Source organism: Condylura cristata, unplaced genomic scaffold (genome assembly GCF_000260355.1).
Source record: "Condylura cristata isolate star-nosed mole 26May11 unplaced genomic scaffold, ConCri1.0 scaffold00002, whole genome shotgun sequence".
Taxonomy (NCBI): Eukaryota; Metazoa; Chordata; class Mammalia; order Eulipotyphla; family Talpidae; genus Condylura; species Condylura cristata.
Window position 1 is genome coordinate 73,257,695 of NW_004567103.1, and position 12,321 is coordinate 73,270,015.

The following is a 12,321-nucleotide window of genomic DNA, read 5'->3' on the forward strand; positions in this document are numbered from 1 at the left end:
CCACATGGCGCAGCAGACCTCTCCTGAATCGCCCGCTGCTCCCCTCAGCAGTGTACTTCGTCGATCTGCCTGTTCTGCTCCCCACTCTGTCTCTGGTGAAGCTTCGCACCACCCCTGAGCCTCTGGCCTGTACCCCAGTTCTGTATGCACAAATAAATAAATCTTAAAAAAAAAAATGCTGAAACTGTGTTTATAATGTTTAAGCACGTAACACTTAGAATATACAGAGTCTGGGTTTTGTACTTAAGCAATAAAACAATTCTGTCTCTGTAGCAATGGCATTTCTGTTTCTAACTATGACCCATCACTTGCTGACTGTCTTCACTAAGTACGGTGTTCCAAATGCCTGAACTACTACCCATCTCTGCTTTTTTATTTATGCATACAAGAACCAGGGTATAGGCCAGAGGTGCAGGGGGGTAAGAGGATTCACCAGAGAAAGAGTGGGGAGCAGAACAAATGGATCCACTGAAATACACTGCTAATGGGAGCAGTGGGTGAGATAGGAGAGGTGTGCTGTGTGCCATGTGTGTCAGCTACCTGTACGGTAACTGAACACAGCCTGCAGTGGCTAATGGTAGCTTGGTAGTACTGTGTCCTTAACCCCTGCACCAACAGGAAGGCTTTACCACCCATCTTTGGATAACACTAATAAATTACCACTCAGTTTCACTTCCTTGCTCAGCTCCTAATGGGACTGGTCACATCGATAAATTGGTTAAGGCTATCCCTTGTGCAGCACCAACAGGTGGACTCAGGGCCCTACATACTCAGCAGCGTGAGTCATGTTCTCCCAACAAAGCCCGGCAGGTCAGACATCTGGTTTGCATACCTGTTGGGTAGGAATATGTCCATGCAGAACAGCAGGAGGGTTGTATTGTAGTGGTTGGCCAAGTAGTGGATATCTGGTGTCTCCTGAAAGTCAAAAAAAAAAAAAAACTTTTACATTTTTCTTTACTGAATTACAAAGTATTTGCCAGAAATTTCTAAAATGTAGAGTTAACAGAACAGTTGGTGAAATATTTGCAGAATAAAAATGTGTAAGTATTGACATTAAAATTTGTTTTCAATTTCCCTATTAAAATAACTGGTACAAAAGTCTAAAAAGACTAAAGACTTAGAATAGTGGCTACAAAGGAGGATAAATGATAGGAACTTGATGGGATTGGATGGAGAGAAACTTCTCTGTATACTTAAACATTTCATATGAAATTTATCAAAATAACTATGTTCATTTGAGATGCTAAATTCTACAGTTTCTGTGATGATTAATACAACTTACATTCCAGAAGAAGAAAAAACTTAGTATAAATACTAAGTTCTCTATCTCCCCCATTATAATATTAATTGCTATCAGTATATGCACATACACAATTAGATATTCACACAATTTTACAGTTTTCAACAGTGTATATATTTACTTTCTGGCCTCTAAGTCTGCTCTAATTTAATTATTTTCGTTCACTTTACTTTTACTGTAGCATGTTTTCTTCATTAAGAGTAAGTAGAAAATATGCTAGGTCTTATTTTGACCAAACATAGACATTTTTTGAATAACACTTGATAGATACTACTCTAACATAAGTCCCAGAAATATAGGACAAATACAGAACACCACATATTACTACTTCAGAGGACTGAAGTCTAAGAGTTAGAGGAGATTATACGGTAATAATTAAAAATGTCCTGGTGAAGGAGAAAATGACGGTAACTTTAAAAGATAGTAGTGCCAAGGTATAAATCATATAATGATGGAGAACAGATGTCTTAAAATTCTCTCAATCTATAACTAATTTCCTGCACTTACCTTGCCCAGGGACAAAAGGCCTAGAAAATTGGGACATGATGGAAAGTGGTGGTCCAGAGGGACGTATAGTTTTCAGGGTGGAGAGCTGAGCTGGTGCTGGTGACTGTGCTGGTGAAATAATGGGACTACTGAGTTGAGAGCTGTGCTGTAATTACATCAAGAAAATGGGCCAGCATTTTAGTCAGACTTTTTGTAAATTTCCTTTTGGACAAAATTTTTATACTTTTTGATTACAAGTAAGCACGTTTCACTATTGCTATATATACTTATTATGAAAAAAAGAAACAAACCTAAATAGTATAGAAATAATTTTCAACTTCCAAATATAAATACTGTTAATAGATTGCTTCTATTCATATGTATCCATATATCTACCTTTTACAAAATTGGAACAGACTATATCCTACTTTTGACTCTTGCTTTTTTAATTGGACAATAACAATGTACACAATTTTCCATTATAGAATTCTTTTATCACATTATTAACATTTTATGCTTAAACAAGGCATTCTTAAATAGTTGCAAAAGTAGTTGAAAGAATTCAGTTTTCCCACACATTTTATCATATTACTATCTCTCATTGTGTATAATTTCTCTGAACTATTTGAGTTGCTCATTTTATCTAGAGATAATTTGTGTCTATTGCCTAAAAACAAGGATATTATGTAAATAACCATAGAATCTGAAAAACTAATTAATTAATAATAGATTAATATTATGTAACACATAGAGCTTATTCAAATTTTGCCAACTCCCCACTAATAACAGTTTTCCTTTATAGCAAATAAAAGAAAAAGAATTTCCTACTCTCATCTAGATCCAAGCCAGAAACAATTGCTACATTTAACTGCTCTTTTTTTTTTTTTTTAAAGATTTATTTATTTATACATAGAGAACTGGGATACAGGCCAGAGGTACAGGGGCGGCGAGAGGACTCACCAGAGACAGAGTGGGGTGCAGAACAGGAAGAACAATGAAGTACACCGCTGAGGGGTACAGTGGGCGGGTCAGGAGAGGTCTGCTGTGCCATGTGGATCACCTCCTGGGCTGGGGATGAAACCCACACTGAAGCAACTGCTGCCAGCTTGTAACGCTGTGCCTTAGTCCGTTGCACCACCAGAGAGGGCTGCTACATTTAATTGTTGTCTTTTTAATCTTCAACATAATCTGTTTTCTGATTGACCTTCCTAAAATTTCCCAATTATATACATTAAAAATATTTTTTTTACATTAAAAATATTTTAATATTTTCATCTGTAACTACCAGTAATGGTTGTGAGCTACATTATTAAGTGTCCTTTATATTTAGCGATGATTCTGTCTTTGCTTTAAAAGTATTTTTTCTTTACTATTTTCAAGTCCTTTAATGCTGTATCTTCCTAATATAAAAGTATAGATGATGTATAATGAATTTCTTATATGTTCATTATCTAGCATATCACTTGCAAATATTTCAGTATCAAATACTTCCAGGCAACAGATTAAGTATTAGTTAAAAAGAGTAACACCATTGGGCCTTCCCTCATGGTGCAACAGGTTAAAGCACAACACTATGAAGCTACCCACAGCCACTGCAGCATGAATTTGATCCCCAGTCAGGGACATGACCCACATGTTGTTGCAGATGTCTCCTGTTCTGCTCAGTAGGTCCCTCAGCAGTGTATTTCAATCTGCCTGTTCTGTTTCCCACTCTGTCTCTGGTGAGTCCTCTTACCTCCTGCACCTCTGGCCTTTATCCCAGTTCTTTTATGTGTAAATAAAAATCTTAAAAAAAAAAACAAAACACTATTTACATACTAACAAAACAAACATGTAAATATCTTCTTTTTGCTTAAAAATTCTTTTGATTGTACAGTATCTTAAGAAAATCCCTATGTTGCAAATCAGTCTTATAACTTATCTTTATTTCAATGCCATTTATTTGCTGAAGAAGATATATCCGTAGATTTCCTGATATCGTGGTAAAGATGCTTCATTAGATTCAGGTTTTTCTTCTTCTTCATTTTGTTTTGACAATAGGGTGTAATTCCTTTCACACCACACAGGAGTGAAATGTTTGTAAAGGCTACTGTTGGTCAATTGCCTTAAATAGGGTCTATGTCATATGTCCAGTTAAAAGTTCCCCATGAACTCTATTCTAGTGTTTTTCATATCTGTTGGTCATTATTTCTTGATTTATAATTTTAATAGGACTCCAAAATGGTGATTTTTGAAATTCTACCATCAGTTTAACATTAATTGCAGTTTTTCTATGAAAAATGTCCCCTCATCAATTTTCTGGTTCTATTAAAATATATTTCATATGGGAAAGGTAGGACAGATGTCTCCTTACTTTTTTTCTTTGTCAAAATTTATAGCTAAATTAAAAACATTTGGATAAGCAAAGCTAGGGTATAATATTTAAATAATGAAAGAAATGATCTGGATATAGAAAATATTCTAACTTATATATTCATTTGTTTGAGAAGATTTCAAATTTAGTGTCAAGCCTCAGCTTTATCATTTGATGTGACTAAAATATCGCAAGTTTGAAAATCATAACAGAAGAAGCATCTTACCGGAACAATATTGTCTACATTACTAAATTCCACACACTTTTGTCCTCTCTGGTGATCACAGTAATATTTGTTTTGTTTCCATTGGGGGGGTGAGTGAGCGCGAGATTGTGGATTGTTTGGTACATTTAGTTGCATCATCACCATTCCTCCACCAGGTGGCAGAGGTGGCATAGCTGAAAATCAGAATTAAGACAGTATGCTTTAGCAAAAGGTGATATCTTTAAACAAGATAATCGCAAAAAATTTATTATTAGATATGCAAAACATGTTTGGCCTTTGTGTTTTTTGCTACAAGAGTGTATTTAAAATTAGTTTTTATCTGTAAATGTAAGCATCTTGCTCATCCTGAAAATAGACCCATATTTACTCAGGAAAGTCAAAATACCTCTTATATGACACCTAAGGCAATCTAAAAAAGTTCTTACTTTTGAAATAAAGTAACTTAAAGAAAACAGGCATTAATATAAATAAATAAAAACATACATAAATTTTGGCAGAGAAAAAAGTCATTTTTTTGGGCTGAAACAACCTGATCACAGTAGAAAAATTTTGGACTGTAGCAGCTAGAAAGCAGTTTTAGTAGCTTCAAATGTTCTGTAATAATAGGAAATTCATTTAACCTCTTTTATTTTGTTTTCTTCTCTGAAAAAGGAGGTTAAAAAGACCTCTCTGGCAGATTTAAAGAGTCATGCTGATCAACATTATGTGAAAACATTTGCTAATTACACAATAAGCTATTTAATCTGTTTTCTTATCTGATTTATTTCTCATGTGTACTGCAAAAAATATAGTATTAGGCATGTAATTTGCCTGCCACTATATATAAAGTAAGGTAGGATACCATGCTCTATTTTCCCAGGCCACATTATCTCTGCAGCAACTATAATGGTAGTTTTTAGTTTTCTAGGAACAGAATGAACTTGACTGGCTAGGAAACCAAAGAAGGGTTAATAGCTTTGGTATTTCAAAGTTCCCTCAGTCAGAGCAGCCTATGCTATTACTCATTTATTTGATAAACATTTATTGTTTGTTTCTCAGGTATTACATGTCAAAAATCATTACAATATGATGTTATGATATAGGGTTGTATAAAAATCTCTGGAAGTAGAAAAGCAAATTGTTTTAAGGATTGGAGAAAACTTTTAAAAAGAGATAATTTGTTAGTTTAACTGGAATGAAAAGATTTTGGTTCACAGGATGGTAGGTGAGTATCAAGAAATACAAGGACATTTCTGGAATGAAAAGCATTGTATACCCTGGAAACAAAGTTCTATATGATGTGAGCACACATGTAAATAGTAAAAACAGGAGGCTTCTTTGTTAGGTTAGATGAATTTGTGCAATTTTTTAGTCAGAGGAATTACATAAAGAGATTTGTTTCAGGATTGTAGATTTTGAAATTTCAGGATTTTTTGGTATGATGGAGAAGAGGAAAGTTGGGTATGGAAGAAAAATGAAGTAAAACACTTAAAAGATTATTGCAACAAAACATAAAAAGAAGTGACCAAAATTAGGAGTGGGTAGGAAAAGAAGCTATCAAAATTGTGAAAATGGTAATGGTACGAACTCAAAGGGAAAAATAGAAAATTTATAACTTTGAATATTTAAGTATTTTGATCCCTATGAATAAGGTAAAATAAGGGATGTAGGAAGAGGGACAAATAATAATAATAATGGGTCTCTGATACATATAGCGAGATGGACAGTAGGCAAGTGGCTATATGGTCTTGACTAAGCACAAAATAAGATTTGGGGAATGTTGGCAAAGAATAGTAATTCAAGCCTAGACGGTGGCTAGATGACCAGGGAAGAGCTTGAAGAACAATGAGAGAATGTTTAAGAAAGTATCCCAGAGAATATCTATGTGTACGAGGCAGGAAAGGAAGACAACCTGAGGAAGAGAAAGAGATAGTACGTTAGCAGCAGTAGCAGAAAATGAAGAAGTGAACTGAACATGCTAACTCCATGATTTTGTATGGCACCATAAGCATCTCCGCACACAAGCTAAAAACCTTCTTCTAAAATGCCTCAGAGACTTACTTTTCATTACCATTTGTCAATTATCTATTCATACCTGTACACTGGTGACTTTGAAGCTGCTGGGAACTGCATGGTGAAGTAGTTCGAGGAAACTGTACTTGTTCTGGCCCTGGATGTTGCAAGTAACCTATTGATGAGCTATGGGGAAGAAAGTCAAAACAACATGAAAACATAGCACAATGAGATAATAATGATTATAAAGATTCTCTGAATATATAAGTTCTACAAATTAGTTTTCAAATAGCAGTAAAAGTCAAATCTAACTCTTTCTTCTATATTATACTCTTGCGTAAAAATCACTTCATGTTTATGTTAGTAGTAAGCATTTTTTAAAACCAGCCAATAACTCCTAATTCCATCACTTGCTATTTTCCAATTTATTTTAATTATGAATTCTTTATTTTTAAAAAGATTTTTATTATCATCTAATTTGCCTTCTGAAAGAATTACACCACAATGGGAAAACATATTTATCTTTTAAATAGCATTCTTACTTTAAAATACAATTATTTATGTAATACATTAGAAAGAAAGTTTTGAAGTAGTATCAAGTTTCCCTTTGGAAGGGAGGTAAAAATAGAAAGGGCCCTTATTGAAGTGAAACATTGCACCTAATTCTTGAGGAAGTTCATATTTTAACCTTGAGCAGGAAAATATAAAACATGAATGTTATGAACTCATTTAAGGTCATTCTCAACTAAAATCAACATTCCCACATACAGCAAAAGTGTTTTGCCATAATTTTATAGGAGCTACTACTTCTCAGAGTATGACAGTCAGTTAAATTGGTGGAAAATGCACTATAGGACACACAAAGATTGATAAAAGATGTAATGAGACATACCAATTTCTAACAGATTTTCTATAATGCTCATGTCATTCCTGTAAGGTTATATAATTCACAGGTAGAAACTCTCTGTTCCTCCTGTGATTTATGTCCTTATTCTTATTGTTTTAGAATCAGATTTTCACAATGAAAAAATGACAGCTACAGGGTCCTCACTGGTGGCGCAGCTTGTTAAAACACGGCACTAAAGCCATTTCAGCATGCATTAGATCCCCGGCTGCCCCAGAGGTGATCCACATGGCACTGCAGACCTCTCCTGACAGGCCTGCTGCTCCCCTCAGCAGTTTACTTCTCAGCCTGTTTTGCTCCCCACTCTGTCTCTAGTGAATCCTCTCACTGCGCCTGCACCTCTGGCCTGTACCCCAGTTCTGTATGCACAAATAAATAAATCTTAAAAAAAAAACAAAACAGAGAAAATGACAGATACAATATGTATTTATTATTATTTTAATTTATTTATCTTTATTTTTGCATAAAATAACAGGAAGTATAGGAGAGAGGTACAGAGGAAGCTTGGTGAGAGGATTCACCAGAGACAGAGTGGGGAGCAGCACAGCTGGATTAACTGAAATCCACTGGTAAGGGAAGCAACAGATGAGACAGGAGAGGTCTGCTGCATCATATGTAGGTCAGCTCCCTGGCTGGGGCTCAAACTCAGGCCACAGTGGTGATAGCACTGAGACTTAATCCCTACACTATCAGGAAGGCCAATCCTGACATATTTAAATATACCACAAAGTATGACTGGAAATTAATGCCTGGCAATAAAATATACTCACTAGATATTCTTGTAAATTCAAGTGGTTTCTATAGATTCAAGATGTCAGAACACAGCTTGGGTTTAAGTTCAAACTCCACCTTTTACTTTATGACTGTGAACATATTATTTGGACTTCCACTCTCTCTACAACAAATGTGATTAATCCATGTCTTATCAAACATGGATATAATTCTAAGCACAAATAGTGAAATGCAAAAGTCTACAACTTCAGTAATCACCAAAGAGTCAAAATATGTCAGCATTTATGAAACATGAAAACAATGAAAATGGGTCAGTTTCCTTTGGGATTATAAATTGGAGATCTGATCAAAATGTACTAAGGACCTTCAAACAGAAATAGTCATTGACCTATTAATTTCCCCCTAAGAGCTCTATGTCAAGGAAGAAATTAATATTGTTCACATGATGGCTCAATTAAAAAAATTTATGACCGGGCCCTCCCTGGTGGCACAGCAGGTTAAAGCACAGCACTGAGAATCTAAAGCCACTTCCGCATGAGTTCGATTCCCGCCTGCCCCGGAGGTGACCACATGGCGTGGCAGACCTCTCCTGGGCCGCCCGCTGCTCCCCTCAGCAGTGTACTTCATCGATCTGTCTGTTCTGCTCCCCACTGTCTCTCGTGAGGCCTCTCGCCGCCCCTGAGCCTTTGGTCTGTACCCCAGTTTTGTATGCACAAAATAAATAAATCTTTAAAAAAAAAATTATGACCTAAATGTTCTATTGTGTGCTAAATAAATTATAACATATTCATAAAAGCGAATAATAGAATCATTAAAGTAATATATACAAAGAAATTACATTTTGTATAATTTTTAAAATTGCTGTAACACTGCATCATTATATTGTGTAAATTTGAGCTCTGCACCACTGAAATTCATCTTCAAAAGTTCTTAAGTGACATGGAAAAACACAATACCAAACTAACAAATATCAATATATCCAGTAGGATCTCAACCATGGATGGAAAATACTGTTGCATGAACAGTGGTGAAATGAGAGTTGGGTGAATACGGTTCATTCTTGTTAATTTTCATTTTTCAGTAATTTCCAAAAAGTCACACATATACACATTTCATAATTTTACATATAAAAATTACATATATATGTAGGTAAAAACTATAAATACCTATAAAAAGGGCCTGAAACTTCATTTTTAAATGTATCAGGGATTTGATTCAACTGACAATCTCAATCTGCCTTCAGAAATCTCTAGTCATTTGGTTATACTAATCTGCTATATGAACCTTTACTTCATTTGAAACTCAACCATCCAGGTTAATGGCCTCTAGAAGAAAATATTAATTTGTTTCATAACCTTTTTGCAATTCAAGGTGATTCCACCTTATACATTTTTGTGATGAGGTTTTTTGGTAGGGCAATATAAATAACCTGCCAGCTAATGAGTATTCAAATAACTATATGCTCAACTAATGAAAATAAACATCAAATAAACTGTATATTTTGAATTTTCCCTTAAATATAAATGACAAAATGTTCCGTTCTAACTAAATGCAGACATGAGTAGATGAGTAGAAATATTCATTTTACTTCTCACCAATTCATAAATGTGAATATTTAAAGACTGAACATTATTAAAAATAAGAGAAAGGGCCCTCCCTGGTGGCGCAACAGGCTTTCAGGTGGCGCAACAGGTTGGGACGCAGCACTTGAAGTGAGCTGCAGCCGCTTCATTGTGAGTTCAAGCCCCGTGCCGGAGGTGACCCCCATGGCGTGGCAGACCTCTCCAGGCCCGCCCGCTGCTCCCCTCAGCAGTGTATTTCCGCAATCTGTTTTGCTTCCCGCTCTGTTTCTGGTGAAGCCTATCACCGTCCCTGTACTTCTGGCCTGTACCCCAGCTCTGTATGCATAAATAAGCAAATCTTTAAAAAACAACAAAAAAAGACAAACTGGAAAAAAAATTTGCAAGTAATATATACAGTAAGGTAATTATGTCAGATATATAAAAAGCATAATAATAAAGACATAACTAATTAAACTGAGCAAATGATCTGAAGTGACATTTCTTTATGGATGATATACAAATACTAATAAGCACACAAAAAGATACTTAATATCAATGGTCACCAGGGAAATCAAAGTCATTATTTTCACACACTCCCACTAGGAAAGGATATAATAAAAATGCCGCATACTTATGGGATTACAAAATGGTATAGATACTTTGACATACAGTCTGGCATTTCTTCAGATGATTAAACATAGTTACCATGTGACCCAGTGATTCCTCTCCATACCTAAGCCCACACAAAAATTTGGAAACTGTTTACAGCATTATAATAGTCAAATGATAGAAACAACCCAAATGTCCACCAATTGACAGATAAACAAAATGCATTATATGCATACAATGAAATATTATTCTACTATGAAATATACTACTGATATGCACCACAGTAAGGATGAACCTTAAGACATTATGCTGATTATGCTGAGGGGGCCCTCCCTGGTGGCGCAGTTAAAGTACAGTACTATGAAGCTCTCTGAAGGAACTGCAGCTCCAGTCCTATTCCCACCCAGGGGGATGACCCACTTGGTGTTACAGACCTCTCCTGACCTCCCCACTGTTCCCCACAGCAGTGTATTTTAGTAAAACTGCCCGTTCTATTTCTCACTGTCTCTGATGGATTCTCTCACACCCTACACCTCTAGCCTATACCCCAGTTCTTGTATGCATAAGTAAAAAAATCTTAAAAACAAAATAAACATGCTGAAGTAAAGTAACCAGTCACAAAAGGCTGTATTTGACTTTGTTCATATGAAATGTCTAATACAGGAAAACTTATAGAGTAGATTAGTAGCTGGGAGATGGTGGTACTGATGGTGAGGTAGGAGAGCAGAAACTAAATAATAAAGCATTTCTTTCCTTTTTCCTTCCTCAATATACTCACACTGAAAAAAAAAACTGGTAAAATAATTATTTATCATTAACTACTTAAAAAAAAAAGAGATTAATTTATTTTTGGATTCTCCGTGGTGGTGCAATTTTAAAGTGCAGCACTACAAAGCTAGCCACTTATAGTACCAGCCAGGTACCAGACCCACCACTATTTCTCCCACTGCTCCCCTCATATTGTACTGCATATAGAACTGGGGTACAGGCCAAAGGTGCAGGAGCAGTGGAGGATTCACCAGAGACAGAGTGGGGAGCAGAACAGGCAGATGTACTGAAATACACTGCTGAGGGGAGCAGCGGGCAGGTCATGCCATGCCATGTGGGTCACCTAACTGGCTGGGGATTGAACTCATGCTGCAGTGGTTGAGAACGCTTCATAGTGCTGTGCTTTAACCTGTTGCGCCACCATGGAGGGCTGCCATTAACCATTTTAACTGTTCCTTTTTTCCCCTAGATCCTGGTAACTTCCATTCTACTTTCTATGACTATTCCTTTAATAGTCAAAATCAAAAAACAATTTTGAATATAAAAGGCACGCACAAAAGGTCCTATATGGGAAATCATTCACCATAAGGATAGTAATTTAGGAAAAGTAATAGTATGGGGGAGCTGACTATTCTATGACTATTAAATGTACTTCATTTAAATGTACTCCTATTGTACTTTAACCTTTTGTGATTGGCTGGCTTTACATAACATAATGAAGAATGACCCATGAAGTAGCATCTGTGAGAATTTCCTTCATATTTAAGACTAATATTCCATTGGATGTGCATCATGTTTTATTTATTCACTTGTGAGTTGATAGACATTAGTTTTGCCTGCAACTCAACGTTTGTCTTTCAGGTGATGAAATGTTCTAAAACTTCATGGTGATGGGTGTTCATCTGTGAATTTATTACAAACTATTAAACTATATATTTTGTTACCACTTACATGGATTGTGAATTTTGTCTGAATAATTGCATTAAAATAACATTAAAAATGACAGTAAAATTGGGCGCTTCTTGATGGTGTAGTGGGTTAAAAAGCACAGCACTGCAAGTTAGCAGCAGCTGCTTTAGTGCCAGTTCGATCCCTGGCCCCGGAGGTACCCCACATGACACAGCAGACCTCTCCTGTATCGCCCACTGCCCCCCTCAGCAGTGTACTTCATCGGTCTGCCTGTATTGCTCCCCACACTGTCTCTGGTAAATCCTCTCACCCTCCGCACCTTTGGCCTGTACCCCAGTTCTGTATGCATAAATAAATCTTAAAAAAAAAAAAAGGTAAAATCAAAAAACAATTGTGAATATAAAAGGCACTCATAGGCTCTCCCTGGTGGCACTGCGGGTTAAAGAACAGCATTAAGAAGCTTAAGCCACTTCTGCATGA

General features: G+C 36.0%; 1 protein-coding gene across 1 annotated transcript in view; it reads right to left on the reverse strand.

The window, feature by feature from the left end:
• Positions 1–12,321, reverse strand: part of R3HDM1 (R3H domain containing 1) — a 93,677-nt gene that overhangs the window by 2,763 nt on the left and 78,593 nt on the right. The window contains exons 21-25 of the mRNA XM_012725641.1: positions 6,440–6,543; positions 4,366–4,538; positions 1,808–1,952; positions 833–915; positions 661–688 (exon numbers count right to left, since the gene is read on the reverse strand). Of these exons, the coding sequence (XP_012581095.1) occupies positions 661–688; positions 833–915; positions 1,808–1,952; positions 4,366–4,538; positions 6,440–6,543 (533 nt within the window). The remainder of the gene's footprint in view (positions 1–660; positions 689–832; positions 916–1,807; positions 1,953–4,365; positions 4,539–6,439; positions 6,544–12,321) is intronic.